The sequence below is a fragment of the Neolamprologus multifasciatus genome, chromosome 6 (genome assembly GCF_963576455.1).
Source record: "Neolamprologus multifasciatus chromosome 6, fNeoMul1.2, whole genome shotgun sequence".
In the NCBI taxonomy this organism is placed as follows: domain Eukaryota; kingdom Metazoa; phylum Chordata; class Actinopteri; order Cichliformes; family Cichlidae; genus Neolamprologus; species Neolamprologus multifasciatus.
The window spans coordinates 26,026,812-26,051,255 of NC_140444.1; the positions used below are offsets into that span (position 1 = coordinate 26,026,812).

A 24,444-nucleotide genomic window follows, 5' to 3' on the forward strand; every position below is an offset into this window, starting at 1 on the left:
GGATCTACCCCTGGTGCCTGCGATGCTCCAGTCACTGAGCATGAAGGGCAGCAGTACAGTGGAGGCAAAGGGTGTTTGCCTGCTTAGTGTGTTCTGAACTTATCACCATTTATACATTAGCACCATGGTGAGTCTCTCTTAAAAGTGAAAACGTGGCCTTTTCTTGACTGTTCTGTTCTTGTATTTAGGTGGGGCACGAAACAAACAAACAACGACAAAACTGTGAAGATGATTTGTTTGAACTTTAACTGAGATCCGCCTGCTCATTTTGTTTGCCCTTGAGTTTTCTGTATGGATGTTTCCAGATCTCAGAAGTTGCCTACAAACAGCCACAACAACCAGTAATAAACACGAATAATCACTTAAAAGAAAGCCAACGCCTGGTTACTTTACTCTGGAGAGAAAAGAAATAGTATATGCGCCCCTCTTGGCACTAAAATGCAGATGTCAAAAAGGCTGATGGGAGCAGGGTCAATTGGCCCGCTGCTGGCTAGCTGCCTTTTACAGCAGATTGGTGAAGTTGTCAGGCTTGTTTGGCTGTGGGCAAGCTAGCTGTGTTTTTCTTTTCAACACTGTGTTTTGTCTGGTTGCTTTCGGGCAGGACAGTGTTGCTTGTGTGTGCAGCAGTACAAAGTGAGCGAACTGAATAATGAATGAAAGCCAAGGAGGCGGCTTAAAGGCGTTAAAGTGGAACACTTGGTGGAGTGCTTTCAAAAGGTATCACACAAAGGAAAAGGCTTCGCTCAGCAATACTGTGTGGCAGATTGTTAGCTTAGCTCTCCCATGCCACTCTACAAGCACTTTAACATGGCTAATGGCATCAAAACCTTCCTGACATACAGATGCAGAGGGTGGACATGTGCTTTTATAATATAGCCAGATTAAGCGTCCATCTGAGAGCACTGCTGCTCAGGAGTACTTACATCTAATATGGAATTTTTCTCCTTACTCAGCATGGTCTGCGAAGGCAGTTAAATCAGGTACGTGTATTAAAATGTGTGTGTGTTGATGCACGCACTGTATCACCTCTCTGAGCATGGGGTCGTTGATCGAGCTGAGGTTGACTGCGCCTTCATAGGTCAGATAATAGAAAACATTGAGGGCTCTGGCGGCTTCGGGTCCCTGCTGCTTGTAGCCGAAGATCAAATCGATCCACTGGTGAAGCTGGCAGGACACAAACTCGCTCTCCAGTGCCTTTAAAAAGAGGTGAAGACGAAGAGTTAGGGATATCTAGGATGTCAACAGATGCAACAAAAGGCAACTCCCCTAACATCCCATTACTGAACAGCAGTTATTACTAATACCCCTCAAAGGTGAATTTCTCAGAGAAAGCGGAATATTCTTCTAATTGCTCCTCTGACGGAATCTGCCAATGATTTCTATAATGAGCAAAAAGCACAGTAAATCCATATCTGATCATAAGAGAGCATCAAGACATTAGAGGACTCTTGTAGTTCATTAGGGAGCCATTTCAGCTTCTGTCTTTGTTCTTTTCTCTGCTGGTCGTGAGCGGATAAGAGCACCGTGTTGCTCTCCTGCAGACGTCGTCATAACGCCACAGATACAAGCCGTTTTCTCTCCTCATTAGCGGGCAAAGGAGGGAAAAAGCATTTATGGTTTCCTCATAAAAACCGGCAATTGTGTTAATTTGTGTAAAGCTGCTGGCTCACAAAAGCCCTCTAAACACAACCAAATTAGAATGAGGCAGCCCTTGATTGTCATTGCTGCCTTGTGTCACATTAATTTGTGACAAAACATTAGCCCGCGCTACACTTAAATGGCAATTTATATCATTTAAATTTTTACTGCGGAGACCAGTGCATCCCTCACTTAAATGTGACTTTCTGACAGCTCATTCTGCATCTAATTCCTCCCCACTCTGTTAATTACGACTTTCAATCAGGGAGCCGAGCACACGTCTGAAGAGGAGTTTGTGTGCGCTTTAGGTGTGATGCTGGTTTTTAACGCTGCAGCTTGACTGACTGACTGAATTTGTGATGCTGTCACGAATCTCATCATCCCAGCTGATGAGAAGCTTAACAGTGAAACTGCATTTCGGTTCCCAGAGATGAAAAAAAAAAAAAAGATCAATAAACAAAGATATAAAATGTTTTTATGGCTTAATGCTGCAATAATCAAACGTAAGCAAAGTCTGATCATCGTGTGTTTTCATTTGATTTAGCATTGCGCACAGACTGTGTGACTGTATACATTTGTAAGCGACACATTACTGCCCCTGTATTCCTCATATGCATTATGTATGTTTTATTTAAAATGTCCCTGTATATACAGTAACTTATGAACACATAACAGTTTTAAAATGTTTATTACCCTGTGAGTAAGATGGATAACCACGGAGGCAATCAATCACAACTCAAATACAATAAATTTGTACGAATCCTTCGATGTAACAAAGAGCTTAATGGGAGTTTGACTGACTTTGTCCTTATAAATAAATCTCTGGTTTATAGCTAAGGTGTATCCAGCTACAGCAATGAGAATAAAAGTTAGAAAAAGCTAATCTGGCACAGGATATCTGATGAAATTCAAATTCCTGCTAAATTGGTCTTTGAGGCTCAAAATGTTTCAAACAATACCCGACCCTACTTTAAAAAGTGCCGTCTCGTGCACAGCTTGTCACTGACGTAGCATTAAGTAGCATGTTCTGTAGCATTATGTGTATTTTTATTATTATTTATTTATTATTTTCACATGTGAGAACTGTTCTGAAAGCTGCAGATTCAACAGAACTAGCAGGCAGAGGGATCTGTGTATTCCCTACTGTCTATGATCACACTCAAAAAAACAAATCTAACCGTTAGTCTTAAGATAAAACAGAACACCCCTGGTCTAGACTCCATGTCTGTCTGCCTCTCTGGCATCGCCATATTCACATTATGTCATAGGGCAACCCTTTTTATTAATGTTACATGATAAGCCAGAAAAATCCTCTTTATTCAAACTCCCTTTAATAGCAGAGGTTGAGTCGTGCGTGTATCGTGTGTGTGTTTGTGTGCGTGTGTGTGAGGGAGAGATCAGTTCATTATGCACTAGGATTGACCTTTGACAGGCCCTGCTCCCCTGTTTCTAAAACTAAAGCTGGGGCTGATGGGCATTTAATGTGCACCGCAATCAACTGTCATTCAGCAAAGGGAAACAAAGAGCAGCCGTGTTATTGCAGCTCCCTCTCCTGAGGCCCGCCTTTATGGAAATCATTTGCATGATCCATTTGGAGAGGGTGAAACAGAGTAAGTGAGAATTTGTGTGCGCCCTGCTGGAATTGGAAGTGTGTATCTGTTTTTGTATTTGTTTGGTCTGTCAATGTCTCCCTGACTCAAGTCTGCATGTAGGAACTTAACCTCAGCAGATCAAGCTGAGAGATTCAAAGAGTATCTACCTGCAGTAGAAAAGCCACGATCGTATCACGTCAAAGGTGTCGGATGTGTAAATTGTACGCAACAGCAGTGGTATCAGGCAGATTAGGATTCAACTACTTTAATCCGCCCCTTTATCTAAACTCGGGGATTTACATCGTGAGCCGACGTCAGAGAAAACATCTTAATAGAAGAAGCTTAGGGAAAGGTGCCATTGATCAGACTCCACTGAAGTCCAATGAACAGAATGAAATCAACAACAAACTCATCCAACACTTAATAGTACAGCTATAGTACAGGGACACACACACACACACACACACACACACACGCTCACAGTGGAAAAATACATGATAATTACACAAAGATCTAAATACAAAAGCAATCAAAATTTCTAAACCTCAGCACCAATAAAGCCTAAAATATTGAGTCATATTAAATTCAGTTGATTTTGCAGCTGATTCCAGGAGGTGAGAGCAACAAATCAAATTCACAAATTCAGATCAGATTCACATCTGCCAAAAACACAAATGCTAAACCTTCAAACTCTAGAAACCAGTCAGTGACATCATCCTTAACATTCAATCTGCGAGGCACACCATTGCATTAGGTGACACGTTTCCTCACTATGATTGACATGAGCCCAGTGCTTTATTTTGTTTTGGTTTTCTTGCTCTTCCAATAAAAACTTACACTCTGAGATCGAGAAGTCCCCATCACTGACATTGCTTAACTGTGTCACATTTAACAATGACAACTACTGCCAGCTACTTCAGTTAACCTTTTTCAAAATGTCATATTGGTGACTCATTTATTCTCATTTTCGGAGGGGAGGAGGGGAAGTAACAGAGTAAATACAATTTTTCCCATTTGCCTTTTCACAATAATAAAATTATATATAACTCAAAAAATAGCACACAATACTATGCAGGTACTTAATAAACCTAATTTCGATTTATAACAAGAAGATTTCACCTAAGGAACTCATATTTATAATCCATCAAAGAAACCTAAGTGAAGTACAGAAATTAGGCATGTTCTGATAACTCATTAACAATGTGTCATGTGAGCAGCTGTGGAGACGTTTCCACATGTGGTGCCACACTGTGGAAACAGTTGAGCAGAAGGTTGAGGCAGATAGTAGATTCCTGAGGTGGGATCTGGTGCCACTTTAGGAGAACCAGGCAGGATTATTGATGGGCCAATTAGCAGCCAGTGTGTGTGTCATCCCCATCCACAGGGGACTCTCTGATAATTAATGAATAATTTAGCATGCCTTTATGTAAATGCTGATAGGGGGTAGAAGTAACTGGAATCCCACATTCCTATTGTTACAGATTTGACAAAGTACACCTTCGAAGCACAGGGGAGGGTGGGGTGGGGGCAAGGGGGTCCCTTTTGTTGTGTGCTCTGATTTGTTTCCAACAGCAACAATAATTTGGAATATTCTCCTAAGGAGAAGAATGATACATTTACCCAAATCATTTTTCCCCATCAAAGCCGCCATGTATTCAAATGCATATAATTATATACTCTTTGTGAACTGCATGCTTATTTTGCTTGTGTTCCAGCATGCCGCGCTGTGATGTGAATTCCAATGAAAATGTATCATAATGAACAAGCCTCGTCTGCGTGCAAGGCTCGGGTTACTTTAATCCCTTCCTTTGTGAAACATCTGTAGCTGGAGTGTAGACTTTAAGTTTAGAAAGAAAACCCAAAACGCTCAAAAAGAATGACAGTTTGACTACATGTCTGTCAATATGTTACTCTTTAGAGGGACCTGTACTCTAGACGGAGGATTTAAAGACATACAATCCTAATTTAAGACATCAGACAAGAAACACCAAGTGATTGCAATTAACCAGCTGGTGGACATTAAACCGGGGTTGCTTTGAGTCCTGAGAAGCAAAACTGAGAGCGTCTGATCTCTAGTCAGTAACCGGCCCACAGCCTCATCTTGAAAAGCTTTTTCTGCTCGCAGGTGGGAAATTTATTATCTTTATTTTAACCTCATGTGGGACCTCTTGTAGTGATTATCTTTGCTCTGCTTAAAAGTAAAACTGCGTGTCCATACTACAGGTTTACGCTGGGCCTATCTGTGAAGGTTCTGTGCCTCGCAGTGATTTGCGGTTAGCTTTCTGGTCTGGATTGAGCTGGATTTCACTTCAGTCTTAACGAGGTGACAGTGAACGCTTTCCTCCTTGCCTCACTGGTCCTTAAAAACCCTTTTAAGGACTTATGGAGAGCTGTCCGTAAGGATGTTAAAACATCACTTAACAAATCAATGCGCTCATTTGCATGCCAAAGGTGATGCAAGTGTATGTTGCACGTGCGTGTGTCGCCGATGGTGTGGGTGTGTAATTAAAGGCACATGTTGTGTGCAGAGCCGTTGTCAGCGGCAGACTGTTTTCGTTCGTATTGATTACGGATGTATAAAACAAACACTTGTCAGATTTGGATATATTAAAATGACTGTTTCAGAACAAGCTGATTAAAAACATCCTGAAAACCACATTCAGTACGCGTGACAGTCAAACATCGTGTTTTCACATTTAAAAATGATGATCCAAGGACACTGAATCAGTAGTCGGGACATAGTTTTGTTTAGTCATATTCTTTTTGGGCATTTTATTAAATCAAATCGTAAATCCGCCCATCAAATTTATATTTTACACGACAACTCTAATGGAAACTGGCCTAGTAGTTTTACCTTAGTACAGCTTTATTATCTCACTTTTTGATTCTCTTTTCCTTCTCCAAGTTCAGCAGCCTGCTTTCCTTCTCCCCCCTTTTATTTGTTCTCCCACTTACCCCTTTCTTTTCCTCTACCAGTCATTTGATCCTAAGGATCAACTCCTCTGGAGTTTCCTTGCCCTGAGGTTGACAAGCACTCTGATTAAAGGGCTTATTAGCTTGCAGAAAATGAGAAGCTAATTGTCATTGTGAAGCACGCAGAGGAAGCCTGTAAACAGCTAGAAGAGAGGGGGGCCCCCCAACATAGAAAGGCGAGGGGGGGCGTATGACGTAAGGAATGAGATCCTTAAAGCAGCCATGCAGCTAACGAACCATTTCCTTTATTCTCATATTCACACACACCAAGAAAAACCCAGATGGGCCGCGTGTGTTACTTCAGTCCAAAACCCCACCTCCTTTCCGGCTCAGCTAATTAGACGGTCGCAACTGTGAGAGTTCTGGATATGGTTCAGTGGAGGAGGCACTCATGGCAAGTGGAACCTGAAACTCTACCCCTAATTCTCGGCTGCTCTCTCCTCCCATCTTTCTCATTATCTCCTGACCACTTAAAAAGCAAGAATATTATGTTAAGGAGTGAAAAGAAGCAGAATGAGTAGTGATTAGGAAAGTCGCCACAAAACAAACACATCACGGTGGATTTGATCCAACTTACAGCCCAGACAATGGAGTAAACACTAGGGGTGCAACGATACTCGTATCGATATTGAACCGTTCGATACAGTGCTTTCGGTTCGGTACGCATATGTATCGAACAATACAACATTTTTTATTTATTTTATCAACTTTTCTTCTGACGATGCTGTCTGTGTTGAGCGCTCAGAGGTTCTGTGTTCGACTACTCCGCCTAGGCTGCACTGTCGAGTGCAGATCCACTGAGCGCAGCGCAAGCTAGAAAGACAGAAGCTAAGCTCGTTGCAACATGGCAAATTGAACCTCCCCCACCCTCATTCAGATCTGGCGTTTGGAACTATTTTGTTCTTCATGTGAAGTATGACCCTGAAGGTAAGCGCGTCATGGACAAAAGTAAAACAGTATGTCGGATGTGCCACATAATGCTCAATTACATTGGTGGGAACTAGTGTGTTAGCGCAGTTAGCTCGTTAACGTGTTGACGCTGTCCAGCCCCACGCACAGGGTGATCTGCGGTAGCTCGTTAACGGAGATTTGTCGTGTTGTGGCGTTAATGTTATTTCAGATTAACGCTGACAGCACTAGTGGGAACACAACGAATATGACTGCACATTTACGCCAACATCATCCTAGTGCAAAGACAAGTGGAAGCAGACAAAAACAACAAGCACGCATGCTACAAACTTTACCCGAGTCATTTACAGCCGTTAGCACATGATTCTCCGTATGGGGACCTGATATGTTTAATATGCTGCTGAGAATATAGCCCGTATAACCCAGAAGAAGCTATAGTATAGCTTTTATTTTGGAAAGAGCCATTTCTCTGTAATAAACTCTCCTTTCCAAAGATGAGTGATTTCTCAATCGGATATATTTATTTTTTCTATTTTGTTGTTTCAGCAACATTAAATTTAAAAACTGTACTTTTGAGATAAAATATATATTTATAATTTTAATAAATGATAAATTAAAAAGGCATGAACATTTTTTGTATCGAAAAAATATCGAACCATGTCACCAAAGTATCGAACCGAACCGAACCGTGAATTTTGTGTATCGTTGCACCCCTAGTAAACACTACTGATTGGGGAGCAAAATGGCAGATAACAGATAACAATAAAACTGTGGTGTCTGCATCCATTTAGATTTAAGTTCATGCATGACTGAAAAAAATGCAAACTAAACAATGATGCCTTAAAAAAAGACATTATCATTACAATTGTTATTAAAACAACTGCTAACATTATTATCATTATTATTATTATTACTACTACAACTGGCAAGAACCAAGAGAAGCTAAATCTTAAACACTCTTCACAAGCACCTGCGAAGGACATAACCATCTGTCCACCTCCACTCCAAAAGCCTAACAAGCTAGCAAATACTTCACCGGTGCCACAACGCAATGGGATCAAGTGAGCAAAAGCTAAGTCAACAGTAAGAGCTGATTACACACAGAAATGCTGAAGAGGGCTTCTGCTTCTGGATGAAAGAATATTTGGATAGCTGTTGAGAGAGGCATTATTGTCTCAGATGATTACAGAGTTGGCTGCAGGACTGTGTGGAGGTGTGGAGGCTTCTCAGCACAGATTGGAGATGATTAGGATGAATGGCTCAACTGATCAGCTTGAGTGTAGTTAGCCTTCAAGCAGAGGTTGTTAGGGTGTGGGGTTATGTGGAGCTGCAGCTTGTTAGTGCGAGACTGTCTGCGTATGTACGTGACCAGCAGCTCCAAACCATAAATACATCCTCAAGGAAACCATGAACTATGCTCATGAAATGTAGAAGGAATATGCATGAATTCAATGTGACACGTTTTGCTTAATTTTCAGAAATATACTGTTACAAAACTAAATAAACACTCAGAAAATACCACAAGAACAAGAGAATACAGAAAAGCATCCCTGCTTTGCGCTAAATTCTAACAAAGTGTCCTAAAAAAACACCCCCTAAAATAAGTTTGCATCCAATTTCCATCACACAATTTTATTCATGCAAGCCTTTGTTTTTGAATATGTCAGTCATCTTCTGGGGTCTTTGAATGTTTACACGGCATTTCCTGGGAATCTATACAACAGCTGTATGGCTATTTCCTTCTCGTGTGGATAATATAAGTATGACAAAAACGTCTTAAAGAAGTTATCTGCGTTCATGCTCCAAGAAACACATTCGTTTAAGTTGGGGCAAAGGGTAAGTACAAGTGTTTCTTTAAATAAAGCCAGGATTACAAACACAGATATTCAGGAGTCTGAGATGCAGCACAGAATAATGCTGCAAAAAAAAGTGCCTCAGTACACTTTGGCAGAAGTAAAATGAAAGCATGGAGGAGTGCAGGAAAGGGAGAAAGACAACATTAGTGAGTGAGTATGTCAGCAGGAGTAGATCATTCCATTTCTCAGGCTCTCATCGGGTGCGCCATTACGTCATCGAAAGGGAGGATAAACGAGGGGAGGGGGAGATGAGCAGGCAAGAGAGGGAGGCGAAGAAGAAGGGGGGACAGCTCGTAAAACACCGAGCACACAGTAAACATGTCTGCCCTTATGCATGACAATACCCCTTCAGTGAGCGCTGCCTGATATTAGCCAGATAACCTCCCTCTACCCCACGTGCTAGTTCCCATCCAGCAACAAGGCTTTCAGTGGAGACGCCAGGGGAATAGATTAGCACTAGGCTAACATGGCAAACTGTCTTCTATTACCGGGGGCCACTCTGGGATAGACGACGTTAAGGTTTTCACTCACTCAGTCATTCACAAGTGCACAAGTATTTCTTAGTGGTTAGTGGCTGGTCGCTGCAGTGGTTTACCTCAGCTCATGCATGGGTTCCTGTGGGGTTACTGTGAGAATAAGATGTGGAGGCTGGTGGGAACGGCATTATGCGAGTCCCAGCGGGTGTCTGATCAGAGAGTGCAGTACAGATGAGAGGTGAATGTAAACAGTCGTGATCTTTGACTTTGTGTAGCTGGTGGTCTGAGCTGGGGAGCGATCATGTCTGGCTGTGTGACTTGTGGGAAAAATGCAAGACACATTTTTGTCTTCCGAGTCTACTCGCTTACATTTCGGATAGTTCCTACACAAATCACGCTTTACAGTAAACTACAGTAAACCTAAAATCTTTATCAGAGTCTTTCAAACTATGTTGTCAACTTGAAAAAAATCTTATGTATAAGATTTTCATGTCTTAATGTAATAACATGCCTGCTGAATAACGGGTTTCTTGATTGTATAGTTTTTTGCAAAGTGTTAATGGCTGTCAGCACATAAAGGTGACAAACTTCAGATTTCAAACAGGTTGAGAGTGCAAGGCTTGGGGGGTAAAGGTGATATGTCTCAAATAAATATGACATTTGTCTTTTAGCAGCCATGTAGATGTCCCTCTGCAGGCAGGATTACTGTGATGACATCACGATAACAGCTGTAAGGCCAAATGACAAAGTATGAAACACGCTCACATCACTGTCCACTGCAAACATCATAATTATGATTATATCAATATTTTCATTTTAACTACAACAGAAGCAAAGCTAGAGTTATCCAGTGCTTGTAGAGTTTCATCTACCTGAGTCTAAATGCTGGAGCATTTACATGCACTGACATGGGAACAAAGGTCTTAAAATAAAAGCAAAGACATCACTGATAAACTATTCAGTAATGGATAACAGAGTCACTCAAAGCTTGTTAGCAAAATCTGAGTGGACCATATACACTCACTATATGTGCAACTGGTTAGCACCAGAGCTAAGCTCCAGACGTTACTCTCAGACATCAGCAAACATTTATAATTCAAGATGTATACTAGCAGCCGCAGACTAATGTGTGCGGCATGTGAGGATGACTTAGGTCATAATAATCCAACATTACTGGAATAATGCACTATTCTGCCTGGCGATGCAGAGAGAAGCTTCTTGACTTCAGATGTTTTCAGTTTAGCAAGTTTGCACTGAAATGATGATTATGTGTTTTGCATGAATGATTGATAGCATGTGTTTCAGTGCCCTGAGCACTCTAATGTGCTAGGGTCATATAATTACAACTTGTGGCTATAGAAGCTACTCTTTAGCAAAGCTTGCAAAGTGTTCCTTGAGATCTAAAGCAGCATATAGTACATAATGCGTTTTAGTGACATCACAGTCACACTGAAAATCCTACAACAAGTAGTTTCTTATATTATAGCACAGGAATAAACCGTGCACAGAAACTCAACAACATGACAGTTTCAGAGTTTCTGCATAGAGTAAGTAAATCAATGGGAGGCATAATGGTCGTCTTTGATGAGTTACACAAGGTTCTTTGGCATCCAGCACCCACAGTGTCTTCTTGTGGCCAGCATTCTCTGTGCCGTTGCTTCTGACCAATCACTCAGCTGCCTTTTCCCATTCACAAAGACGAAAGGCTCCCTCTTTCTGTGAGGCCAGTATAGCTGATGCCTCTGTCACTCCTTTGAGTTGACACTTTATAAGACGGAAAAGGCCAAAAGTAAAGCATGCCTGTCTCTCCCATGTGTGAGGTTTGCAGGTCTGTCAGCAGCGCAGCAAGAGCACAGATGAGTGAAAGAAGCCAAACAGCTGAAGCAGGGAGCAGCAAATAAGCACTGGAGAGTTTGGTTAAATGGCAACACGAGAAAAAAGTAACAAGAAGCCTCGGCAAGTGCATGTAATGCAACCATGGAGTTAAATATGTCTGATTAGACAGCTTCACTTTTTTTAAATAATGAAATAATGAAACTATTATTGTGATTGTAACCATATTACATTTTAGGCACAAGCTGATTGGTGATTATAAAGATTTCATCCAACACCAATGTTTGTCTGCATTCTTATATTAGTTTAACATTGATCTATGCACAATAAAAATAAAAAAACAGCAGTGTTTAGCTCAGTCTAGCATCACAATATACCCACAGCAGATGGCTGCTCTAACAGACTGTGGTTTAGCCCGCCCCATCTCAGTAGCTCCAGTGAAACTTGGAGCCATGACAGCAAAGGTAAACACTGATATGGAGACAAATAACAGTCAAATTTACACGAGCATGCACACAAGATCACCTGCTATCGCTCTAATGGTTAGCAGGCCTGAAAAGCGAGGTATAGTCGTACATAGTGGAATGTCAGAGCGGCTGACAGTGCCCAGAGAAATGTAGTTATCTGGTGGAGGAGGGATCAAGTTCTTAACCTCTCCTTCGACCCCCTGGTAAAAACAACAAGCAGCCCCTGATCTCCGTGGCATGCTGCCTCAAGACCCCTGTGTCTCCACAGGGATGCATGTGTGGATGTGTGATGGACCACGAAAAAGGGAGTGCGCCTTTACAAGAAAGCATTTAAGTATACTGTAGGCACTTCCCTTAAGCCGCGGAGGTGCTGCTCCGCCTCCTCCCCAAAAATCCAACTATTCTTCAGACCTGTGGTTTTCAAGTGGAGCCTTCAGTGTTGTGTAAGACATTTGTTGAACAATAAACTGTCTAGGCATAAACTTGCAGTTAATCTGTTGCCATGCAACACACTTCCTGCCAAACATTAGCGATAACTTATGACACTTCTAAAGGAAAGCATTATGAACCCGGCTACAGTTTGATGATAGGCTTATATCATCTTTTTTTTTTTTTTTACCCCCCCCAACCAACCATGAAACTCTGAACAACAAAAACAAGCTGCCGATTTGCGGAGCAGCACAATCCTTTACTGAGAGAGGCTTTTAATGGCCTTTCCAGATTGGGCCCTAATTAGCTGTTAATCATCTAAGGCTCATAACCAGAGTGGAGACAGCAGGCCTGTGTGTGTTTGCAAGCGAGTGTGCATTTGCGTGTGTTTGCGTGTTCTCTCCTGCTGTCTATCCTTGTGTTGCAAAGCCATTAGCAGCAGACAAGCTAAAGAGAGCCAAACAGCCCATTAACTCCTTCACTCTTCCTCTCTCCTCTCTACCACGCTCATCTCTTTCCCAACAGTACCACAGTTGCCAGCTGACACCCTCTAATGCCAGCTATCTGTCATGACCAGAGACCTGTCCACCCACACATCCCTCCCTGAACCTTGGTGCTTTTTCTATGTGATCTGTAGCATACGACTGGGTCTCTTAAAATGGTAAAAATACAAAGACAAACTGCACTCCCACACTCACAATCCCAGCTTATTTTATTATTTTAAGCGAAACCAACAGATTCCAGGAAGTGATTCAGTCCAAATAAATTCGAAAATTATACTTAAACTGACATTTGATAGCAAAGCTTTTATTCACAGTCCCTCTGGGATGAAACCTATTTTCCTAAGCTCGTTATGTTTCTGTGCACCTACACCTGCCTGCTGGTTGCACGTTGGATCAATATCTCAGTTTGGAGAAGGAGAAAGAGAAAAAGCAGAGTGAAATTTTACCAGTTTGAAAGAAGCATATCTAGTATGGCTGCAGACAAAATAGAGTCCAAATTGCATCTGCAGTGCCAAATGGAGCACAAAGGACAGAAGCAAGGGGGAAAAATGAAGAAGAAGTAGAGGAGACCAGCACAGTTAGACCAGCGATGAAAGGCTCTTTTAGCTGTTTACAGGAGACCACATTAATGCATATATTCATACAATAAGGTTCTGCTTTTTGATGCATTATTTCTTCCTTTTTTTGTTTACATTATTATCCAAATTATATTTGTTTTTACAATGACCGTGTTTCAACTCTACATTTGAAACAGAAATAACTCAGGAGAGCAGATTTGAACATTAAAACTTTGCCAACTAAAGAATAAAATAAATAAATACATACAATTCCATTTTATTAATATAGTCCCAAATCACAACCACAGTCACCTTCAGGTACATTATATTGTAAGGCAGTGGTCCCCAACCCCCGGGCCATGGACTGGCACTGGTCCATGAGTCATTTGGTACCAGGCCGTGCGAGTGAGAGAGGGTGTGAAGTTCACGATTTTCATTGGTTTTTAGCATTATTTTTTTTATCGTTTTTATAGTTTACTCTGTTTCCCTAGATCTTTTCCCATGTGTTATGAATAAATCTTTTTTTTTCGTACCGGTACTGGTTTTATTTTATTGTATTTATCCGCGACTCCATGAAAATACTGTCGGACATAAAACTTTGCCAACTGTGGCGCAAAAAAGGTTGGGGACCGCTGTTGTAAGGCATGTATCTTGTAAGGAGCTACTACAGCACTGTGAACAAGCATTAGGCAAAATGCTAATGCTTTTGCCTAATGAAAAACTCCCTTTTAACAGGAAGTAACGTCTGGCAGAACCAGCCCCAGGGAGAGGCAGCCATCTTTTAATTTAAGAAACTAAATAAAAACAATCTAAAACTTTTTAAACTTCATGCCATTAAAAAAAAAAAGTTGGACTAGTGGTTCTGTTTGTTTTTTTTTTAATGCATAACAATTTCCCAAATATCTGTCAAATATAATCCTCATTTTGCACAAATGAAACTGAACCTTTCCTCCCCGTGAGTATAAAACACTGCACAACAGCCTGCAACGCTGCCGCCACAACAAGCGTCCCTCTAATACTTCCACAGTGGGCTGCATGCTGACAGCCAAAAAGAGGGAAGTGTGTGATTAATGATAGCAGCATGGTCATATCAGCAGGCTAGTTAACAGACCCCCACCATAAGACTGCACAGGTCACAGAGCACACCCAGCCTCATCAGCACCCATTACTACTGTGGGCACACATCACACATGGAGCTGCCACTGCTTTTACCCCAAATATGTAACTGAGAGGGAAAAGTGGCCTGCGCTAGGCTCCAGATTACATTGCGTTATAACCCACAGTTTAGTTTTCTTCTGTAATTGTGTTTATGCAGACAGACAGACAAAATTATGAATAAGCTTTATTTGTAAGGGGACAGCTGTCCTTTGACTGTCAGTATGAAGTTAAAATGTTTTTAAAGATAAAAGGGCTAAAAGCATAAATGATAAGCAATTTCAGCAAAGCAGAAGAGAAAATGTTAACCCCCCATCTGAGGCTCCTAGATCTTCCAGCGCTGAGAAATCTGATCCAAAGTGTTACCTTAGTTTCCCAACAGTGTGTGTGCATGTTGTGTAAAGCACAGAAGAGAACATCTAGAGTATAATGAAAACACAGCAGCCAGTCTGACAACATCTGACGTGAATATACACACAGAATATTTCTGCCTTTGGCCGGGCGGACCGGAAAGGGAGATTAGAAAGTGGATACTGCATAATTATTCTGCACAAAAACACAGTTGGAGTTGCACACACCGGCATGTTCCAGATGTGTATGAACAGAGCAGAGAGAGGGACCGTGAGGCTGCATGGGGATATTAGACGGGGCAGAGCTGGATCAATTTGCCGGCAAAGCAATCTGAAAGTTGGGACACGTGAGAGGAGGGGAGGCTCAGGTAACAGGAAGAACTGTGTGATGGTCAGGAAATAACACTGTCTCTTTAAATTAGCATTTTCAGCTAAGCTTGGATCTCAGATGGCCTGCGCTGTGTGCCATATGAGGAAGAAAGAAAACAAGGCTATACATGAATGACGACTATAAAACTTTTTTTTCTTGCCTAGACTCTATGATGGCTTCAGTACATTTTTAATGCACACTTGCTTTAACCTGGATCATACATGGGACACAGCATTCAGGTGTACTTTTCTTACCAGTCGATTAATGCGCACAAACTCTTCTGGGGTTTTGGCCCAAGGTGGCAGATCAACATCAGAGACTATAGTGCCATCCTCCATCACTCCCAGGTTGTAATTGCTGGCGTTAACAAACATCTCAGGCAGATAGTAGAACTCTGGGATCAGCTCCTGAAAGGGTAAAGCACAGACACATAAATAAACACACACTGGTTATCGAGAGAAAAGAAAAAAAAAAAAAAAAGCAGTTTGAGAATCTGCAACAGTTATCAGACATGATGCTGCATCTGTAGAAAGCTCTGCATAATCACCAATGGAAATTTAGAATAATGGCAATGCTAGATCTGAACATGATGTCCAAGAAGATAAAGGGTATGTTCACCCCTGGGTCTGTGCCTCACAAAAGGCGGCCCTGAACCAGTTCAAACAATCAAGGTACCGCCCTCACATGTGAAACAGTGCTGTGTGGGTGTGAAAGGAAAGAAAGCAACTGGGCTGGTGCTTCTACAGATGTCAGGGAGTAGAAGATGCTTAACCCCCCCCCCCCCAAAAAAAGAGTGTAAAGTCCTGTGAGTCTTGATCAGCATAAATTTGATGAGTGTGGTTTTGCAGACTCCAAGTCAAACTGTGGGCTAAGGGAGGTGGACTGCCTCCCCAAATTAAAGCACATTATGTTACAACTCAAAAAGCCCTTTTGAAGTGTTGAGTAACTCTTTAAGAAGAACAAGAGCAGGGAAAATAAACACAACGAACCAGCACTGTTTTTGTATATAGATAGTATTGCTGTATTGTTTTCTGAATGGCAGAATTATTTGTGGAAATTACATGACGCTGGTCTGTTGTAAAAAGCCTCTGAGTGTGCACTCGGCTGTGGTTTCTCCCTATTCTGATGCGATGATCATATTCTTTGTGTCTAAGAAGAAAAAAAAAGGTTCACTTCTGATTTTCCCCTCTCTTCCACAACAACAAAGAAAAGTCAGCTAAATTCTCGTCTTACTATGATGATTTTATTTGGCTGTCACAAACAACACAGCATGTTTTCAATCTGCACGAGAGTGAAGAGAAATACAAGTATGACAGGAGATGTAACCCTATATGTTTAGCCATTTGTCATTCTAAACAAAGCAGAACTTGCCACAGTGAGTATAAACATTAAGATTGTGTTTGAGCTTAAAAACATGTAGATAAATCAACAACGCTTCCCAGGCTTTAGCTGTTGTGTTATTGTTGTGGGTACGTCTCACAAACTTCGACACAATCAGGACACGGGAAGGTTCAGTTCTTGGCTGTGTCATGCAAATAAGGAAAGGAAAGTGGAGCGTGAAATATATGGTATATTGCATTTTTCCCCAATAGACTGAAAAAATGAAGGGAAAGCAAAATGCCTTAACGTGCATTCTGTCTTATGGTCAGCAGGGGGCAGTTGCAAAAAAAGTCAGATTATAAAGCATCTATGGAAAAATTACCCTTCATCCTATTTGACTGGGGAAAGCAGTAAACACTTGACACATGCATTTATACTTTCAATCACTAATTTATATTCTTAATGAATAAAACACGATGGTCATTTCCATATTATAGTCCTCATTAGAGTCAAAAAAGATGCTTTAAGATGCTACAGTATGAGTGTGATGATGGGCAAATTCTGATCTCAAGCCAATAAAACAGGACTTCACAAACCAGTGGGTGATGACTTGGTCCTAATTCAAATTTTATATATACAGTCCATGTGCTCTATGAAGACTTGACAGGTTTTGTGTAACAAAATACATAATTATATGAACTATAACTACCTATAACTACTATAACTACATTCACCTGCATATACAGAAAACACTATATAGAATCAATTATGGGCATTGCTAAGGGAATTATGTGACAAACATGTTAATAACTTGCATTAGAAATGAACAGCCTACCTTCAAAACTAAGTGGCGATTGGCTGACAGCTAACACTCAAAGCAAAAAAAAAAAACTAAACTCGGAAGTCAAGAAGCATTTTGAAAAGATTCAATTCTTAGCATATGTAACATGATCTTTACAAATACAACCAAATACAGCCAAATAATAACATTCCTCTTATCAAATTAGCTGCACAATATCTCCCCCTCTCATTAATGGGGTGAAAAGATCTAATCAAATGAGCAAGCAAACACACAGCTTTAAAACAACATGGCACTTCCTCACTTCTGAAATCTCTTCACTCCACAAAAGCTGACCTAAAACTAAAGGTCACCTTCTTAACGAGGCCTCCTGCTCACCCGGGTTCACTGGCTACAGCCTGCTGTAAATTTGAGCAGGAGAGAGCGGCACCCGTGCACGCACGCATGCACATACCCCAACGAAACCTTGAGGGCTTCACTCCCCAACACTCAAGCCTGCCTTACATGGACCATTATGTGCAGTGGCCCTTTTGCTCCAGCCTGGTCAGAGGCCAGCCCCTCTGATCCCCAATCCTGTCCTGTCATGGGTCACTGGAAGGGGCTTTGGCCTCTGGGCTCTCCAGCTACACTTCCACTGTTGCTACTTCTAACCCCTCTTCTCTTGTGTCTCCCCCTCTGATGCCTGTGGGCTGAGGCTAGGGGTCAGGGGATTGGGGGTGGCAGGTCATTCTAGCGTCACCCAGGCTAGAGACACATTGAATCTAGGTGTTGTAGCCCATTATCACCCCTTCTTTAACAGTGGCGTATGAAAACACAGGGCTTTTTGCCCTCTGGCAGAGACAGAGGGTTGCCATCAATGGTCCCAATACTAAAGCTAAATGGTGTACTTACCCTACTGAATTGATACATCTCACTCCTAATTCCTCTACTGCTTAAAAGAGGAATTAAGCAATATGGATGCGACTGGACTGCATCCAGTTGGTTGCACACATTCATATTTTGAGCAAAAAAAAAAAAAAGGAGCATGAATGTGTGCATCCAACTGGATAAAGTCGACAGATTTTCATTCAAAATATGCTAAAAATTCAAGCTGAACATGGAAACAAACTGACGACGTCCAGATTTCCTCTTTGTTTTGATCTGAAGTTGAGCTCTCACAGTTTGATCCACATTGACAGGTTGAGACTAAGAGAGCAAACTAAGGCTGTTGTTGGGCTTTTGCAATCAAGCATTGGCCAGCTACACAGTAACACAATCCACATGTTTTATCAGAGGGATGCGGGAGGGGGGTAAATGCAATCAAGCGTCAAAACCCCCAACACCACTGCTGTTCCCCCATCCAGTGACCCAGTGCCAGGAGAGCAAGCAAAACTCAGCTTTGACAGAGAATGTCTGAGTGTAGTTGTAAATGTTTTAGGAGAGCAGTTAAAGTGTGCGCTGGGGGTTCGAAGGCGCTCGGTATGAGAATGACCTATGCTGTTTCAGGGTAGATCCGTCGGCGCAGCAGAGTTTGGGGGCCCAGTGGGCAGGGATTCAAGTCCATGTTATAGCTGACTGAATCTGAGACAGACGGCTGGGACAGATGAGGATTAAACCAACGCTTTGATCAGAAGAGCAGGAAGCTATCATTGTGTAGGGACAATGATTGGTAGTGACTGGACATTACTCTTTTGAAACCCTCTCTTTTTTATGTGTGCTGGACTTGGATTTATTCTCCTGCAGCGCTCGGGACTTTATCGTCCAACTTCTATTATTTTTGTCCCCAGATCCATAGTGAGCATGCATAAGTATGAATGGTACCTTAACATCAGATGTGTCTCTCTGGCAGTTCCTCCAAGCCCTGGATACTGAGGAGAAGGTGCGGTCAGCATGGTCAAACTTTCCTCCTTGGAAGTTAAGGAAGAACGTGGTGAAGGGTTCCTGGAAATGATAAAGGTTATGGTTAAGAATATAGACTGGGGAGTCTACTCCTGTAACTGAAACCACCCAATTGCTTTTTCTGCAATGAAAACTTGGTTGTCAACATGTCTACAGTTTGAATACACTCTGTCAATATATTTGACCTAGAATTGACCCTTTCTGCACACCCTGTAACAAACTTAAAGCCAAAAATGAACAAGTAAAACAACAATATTCCCAGTGTGCTACTAAAATCAATGCACATGTGCTGCTGATGCATTTCTAATCACGTATAATCTTGTTAGGGCAGATCAATAGCCATCTCTCTGATGCAATAGCCCCCAAATGACACGGGCACACTGTGCTGTACCACAGCTATAAACTAATACTGTAAATAGCTAATTAAGTCCACCCTGAAATGACGCAAGCCTCATTTATTTTATTTTTTTAAATGGTGGGACAGTGAGCAAATTGATCTTGCAGTTTATACATCAGTGTAAAATCTTACAAAATACACAGTTACTGCACAAACCCATTTTCATTTAATATTTAAGGTTAAGTTTGATCTTTAAGCGAGAGTTATAAATGAGTGCTTCTGGTAAAGTGGCTTTAGAGTAAGCTGGCTAATGATGTGCAGAGATCAATGAGGTAACTCTACTGGGAGTTACAGAGACAGTGAGCTACTGGGACAATAACAGCAGAAAACTGCACGTTGGAGAAACTTAGTAACCTCCCTCTCCCCAGAGTGCAGTATGGAAAGATTGATGGCATCCATTCAACAAAGGTACTACAAGAGAGCACTCTAGTGCAAAATATACACCACTAATGTGCTTCAAAAACAAACAAAATCACATTTCAGTACCTGTTATTAAAAAGAAAAACCTTGAAAATTTGCATCAAGGTGAAGGTCAGACTTTTAAGTGCACTGCTTTTGCTTTTTATTTATTATCATCCCATGCATGCTATGCAATATTTAGCATGCATATAACTCTTAATTTGATAAAACCCTAGGTCTAATTAATAATACATTCATGACCTCTGCATCATGAATGTACTGTTCATTAAAAAAAAAGAATCCAATTTAAATAAAGCGCTTAACTACACTTTTAAAGAGCAAGGTGAAATTCTTGCACAAGCATAATTATTTCATTATTTTCCAGAATTTATATTAAAAGTCACAAATGCTCCTAAACACTCCAAATGTGCACTGCACTTACAATACGTAGCAGCCACATCAGGGTGAAGCTCGAGGTGGAGTAGTGGGTGCCATAATGGAACTTCGGCACCTGATCATCCTCCCAGGTCTCATATCGTTCTGAAAAGAACGCTGCCCTCTTGGGGTTAAGAGCACCGATGGGCTATAAATATAAACAATCAAAAAATAGGTCAAACATGTTAAACAGCTAAACTGGAGAATAAATAAATACGACAAAACCAGATATTAGGACATGATAGATGCGTGAAAGTTTAAAAAAAAAAAAACACAAACCAAAAGCAGGGAGGCAGTACTGAATTTTACTGTGAATACAGGGACCACTCACTGCTGCATAATAGTTGCAAGGCGAATGAAGCTAATAACCATTGTGCTATCTCAAATGAATATTAGATGATGTTTTCCTTCAGACAGATCAATCCTTTCCCACAGAGTGCTTTTTAGAGGCTGTGAAACCGAGCCCCTGCAGCTGTAGTCTGTCAGAGAAAACTAATGTGCTCCAATGAAAGAGTGCCTACTCAGAATATCAATAGCAAGGCTGTGGGTTCCTTTAATTTTTACTTTTATTAATCTGTAACTAATACACTGGTCACCAGCCCTATTTATAGTCCAGAAAAAAATGGTTAAATTGCATTAATTTTCCATTGCTCTTAAAAAAAAAAAGGCAATAACCCTGTGCAGCTCGCCTATTATTTAAATACTCATTTATAGAAATCACTTTCAGGCTGGTTCAATTTTTATTAGTCTTCTGCAGGCTGTGCCTCATTCCCTCGAACCGCTCCATCATCTTGCTCTCACACACACACACACACACACACACACACACACACACACACACACACACACACACACACACACACACACACACACACACACACACACACACACACACACACACACACACACACACACACACACACACACACACACACACACACACACACACACACACACAGCAGATCAATGGTAATGGAATGATGCCCTTTTGAGAATGGGGGCCTAGTAGGGTGTGGATCAATTGGATCTCTTTCATATCATAGGGTGCCTGTCACAGCAAGACACATCCAGGGCAGGTCTATGATATTGATCTGTGCAATGGCTACTGTTTTATGTGGGTGTAATGGTGCATGCTTGTGTACCTGTGTGTGTGTGTGTGTGTACTGGGAGTGATGCACACGGCCTTGCAGTTATTGCTGCTTTTTTTTTTTTGTTCAATGCATGCATTTTTTTGGTTATTTTGTAAATAGTGTTCCTGTGCGTATGTGCATTTACACAGCGAATTGCCTTGTGCCACAACACTGTGCAGATCTATGTTGACAGTGATACACTGTGGGCTTCCTCAGGGCCACTGGGGTGGGTGAGTACACACAGTGAATTATACATCACACCCATTGGCCTGATTTATAGCCCTAATAACAGTCGGCTCATTAAAAAAAGAAAAGGGAGAGGAGGCATATAAAATAAAAAAAAAAAGAAAAGACTGAAAGTGCCACAGTGACAGGGAGAGAGGGAGAATTGTGTGTGAGGGCACGTGGGGGCTGTTGGTTTGCTCGAGCCCGACATTGTTTACTGCTGTAAATTACTGTGGGGCTAGCGCTCTCAGCTTACAGTAGCTACAACAAAGCGGCAGCGGCGGTGCCGTACATCAGAGCAGAGCGGCCGGCAGTGCGCTGATGGAGCGCCTGCTGCTGCCCCATCACAGATTGACCCAATACGTCGTGGCAAAGAATAGCACTCTGATGAGCTCTCAGACAAATGAACCGATCACATACTTTTAACTAAAGGGTACACTACAGAAGAAAACTGAGCCAGAGTTTTCAGTAAAGATGGGGGAAATAATGCTGAATAGTCTTAATCTGTTCTAAATCAAGAAGGCAGTGTAACAGTGACATTTTAAAGCTGCTATGGCGAGATGTATTTAAAATATATATATATATATATTATGTATGTTATCCTGCCTAAACTCTCCTCCTTACCCAAATAATCAGAGGTTTGGGAACTCAAATATTTAAAAAGTAATTTTTTATATGTAGACATACCAAGCGAAAAACACTCCCTCAAGGAACAATAAGCACCTTCCTGAGAAACTATTATAAGAACATTACCTAGTGCTACTTTGCTTTTAAAACAATAATGGGTCACCGGTGATGAAGTATAATGGCTCACCGACGATTTGAGCATCAGTAGGGCTTTGAGTCATAAATCACAAGAGCCTTTTGAAGAGAGTGTTTATGTATAATGTCCTATTTAAACAGTGAAAATGGTGTGGAGGGCCTGGGGGGATAAACATATGGGGCGAGTACGATGAGATCAATACACCATTAGCCCATGTGTCTGTGAGCAGCACGTTATAGCACAAAGGTACACAAGATGCTCAGTAAGTCCTATTTTCTTGCTATGTAAATGCAGAGTACATATTAGATTAACAATTGTTTAAATTATTTGTTGTTGTTCATTAAAAGCACAGTAAGAGTGGATTCATTTATTTACATATTTTTGCCTTTTATGAATAGATGAAGGCGTGCCTTTGCTGTAAGGACACCTTGTACGAACACTCAAGAAGCTCAAACAGATCAAATAACAATTTTCTTTTGTAAAATCGCCCCAAAGATTAATTTTATCTGTTAAAATGTCAAATTTAGGTTTGGTTTTGTTATATAAAGCATCTTTATGAAGAACAAGTGGATTTTTGTAGGGAAATGTGCGACAGTATGCAGAGCTGGGGTGCAAAAAGGGGTGGAGGAATAAAAAAGAGGTGTTAAAACACTTGCAGTCAGATCTAGCGAGAGCTTATCGTGACTACAATGTTATCTCGGGGGTCGGCGTTTGATGTCAGGTTGAGGTTAGAGTTTATGATAAGAAAGTCCCTGGGGTCAGAATGGCTCTGGTAGCAAGGAACATAAATTCTGTGTGGCCTCTGTTGTGCTGGGAATGATGACAGTGTGTGACACACACACACACTCACACTCACACTGACGTTCATAGCAATTTGGCTTCTCAATGTCACTGGAGGCTTCGCAGATGACCTGTTTCTACAAGAGACAACCACCAACGTGACATTAGAGGGGGATAAGAGAGATGTGAAGGGTGAGGAAGAAAGAGAGCACGAGAGGAAAACAGAAGGAGACAAGAAAGAAAAGCAATAAAGAGCAAACAAAAGAGGGGAAAATGGGAAAAGTAAGCACAGAATGGTGCAGACACACACACAGAGTGCAGAACTAACTGAAGGTCACCAAATATTAGGTTGCAAAGAAAAGAAACGGGGAGCACAAATGATTGTAGGTGCAACATCGTGTGGTGGGGGTTTGATTTGAAGGGCTGCACAGAGCTGCTTTGCCCTTTTCCAGACACCGCAGTCTGGCACGGTCCAGTAGTCATACATTAATATCACACGCGTGTCAACAACATGAATAAAACAGATGTAATAAAGATCGGCTCTGCTCCCTCCTCTCCTTCTCGCTCTCTCTGCTTCCATTCTATTCTTTAAAAAGAAAAAGGGTTAAAGGGATGGGAAATAATGTTGTTCTCCCTTTCTCACACTCTCTCCTCCTCTTTCTTTTGCTTTCTGTTTCTCCTCCTTTTACCCAACTCTCCCATTCATTCAAGTCCCTGGGGCGGCGAGGCTTGACTGAGCACAGAGGCTGAGCTGTCCAAACTCCATGGCAGTGCAAAGGAGAAGAGAAGGAAGCAGAAATGAGCTAAGAAACCACGCGGGAAGGCTGCGTGGTTTTTGTGAGCCTGTGTGTATTGGTGGGGCAAATACAACTGTCACATTTCACCCTGTTGGGCAACATCAAGCAGGATAAACATAAGAATTATGCAGCTGCTTACAGTGGATAAAAACTACACTGGGAGGGATAAAAGCCGAGGACGGAGACACAGAGGAGCAGATTGAAAGTGAAAGCAGGACTGAGGAGAACCTAAGGGACAAGATGTTTGAATCTATGTGACAGGGAAGTGTGAAGGAGATGGTTCACTTGTGTTTCATAACTGTGGGATTTGTGCAGGACAATAGCGTTGCATCTGGATTATATTCTGCAGATATTTGTTCTTCCTTTCATTTCCAATGGTTGATGGCAGTTGATGGACTTTAATGAATGCTTGC

General features: G+C 41.5%; 2 protein-coding genes across 16 annotated transcripts in view; one reads left to right on the plus strand and one right to left on the minus strand.

Moving 5' to 3' along the window:
• Nucleotides 1-24,444, minus strand: part of lrba (LPS-responsive vesicle trafficking, beach and anchor containing) — a 175,305-nt gene that overhangs the window by 21,640 nt on the left and 129,221 nt on the right. For all 15 annotated transcript variants that reach the window (XM_085161769.1, XM_085161780.1, XM_085161772.1 and 12 more), the window contains 4 exons: nt 20,344-20,484; nt 19,028-19,147; nt 15,363-15,515; nt 1,027-1,194 (listed from right to left, as the gene is read on the minus strand). In XM_085161769.1, coding sequence (XP_085017895.1) covers nt 1,027-1,194; nt 15,363-15,515; nt 19,028-19,147; nt 20,344-20,484 — 582 coding nt within the window. The remainder of the gene's footprint in view (nt 1-1,026; nt 1,195-15,362; nt 15,516-19,027; nt 19,148-20,343; nt 20,485-24,444) is intronic.
• Nucleotides 6,706-24,444, plus strand: part of fhip1aa (FHF complex subunit HOOK interacting protein 1Aa) — a 200,920-nt gene continuing 183,181 nt past the window's right edge. Inside the window, exon 1 of the mRNA XM_085161795.1 lies at nt 6,706-7,130. Coding sequence (XP_085017921.1) covers nt 7,119-7,130 — 12 coding nt within the window. The 5' untranslated portion in view covers nt 6,706-7,118. The remainder of the gene's footprint in view (nt 7,131-24,444) is intronic.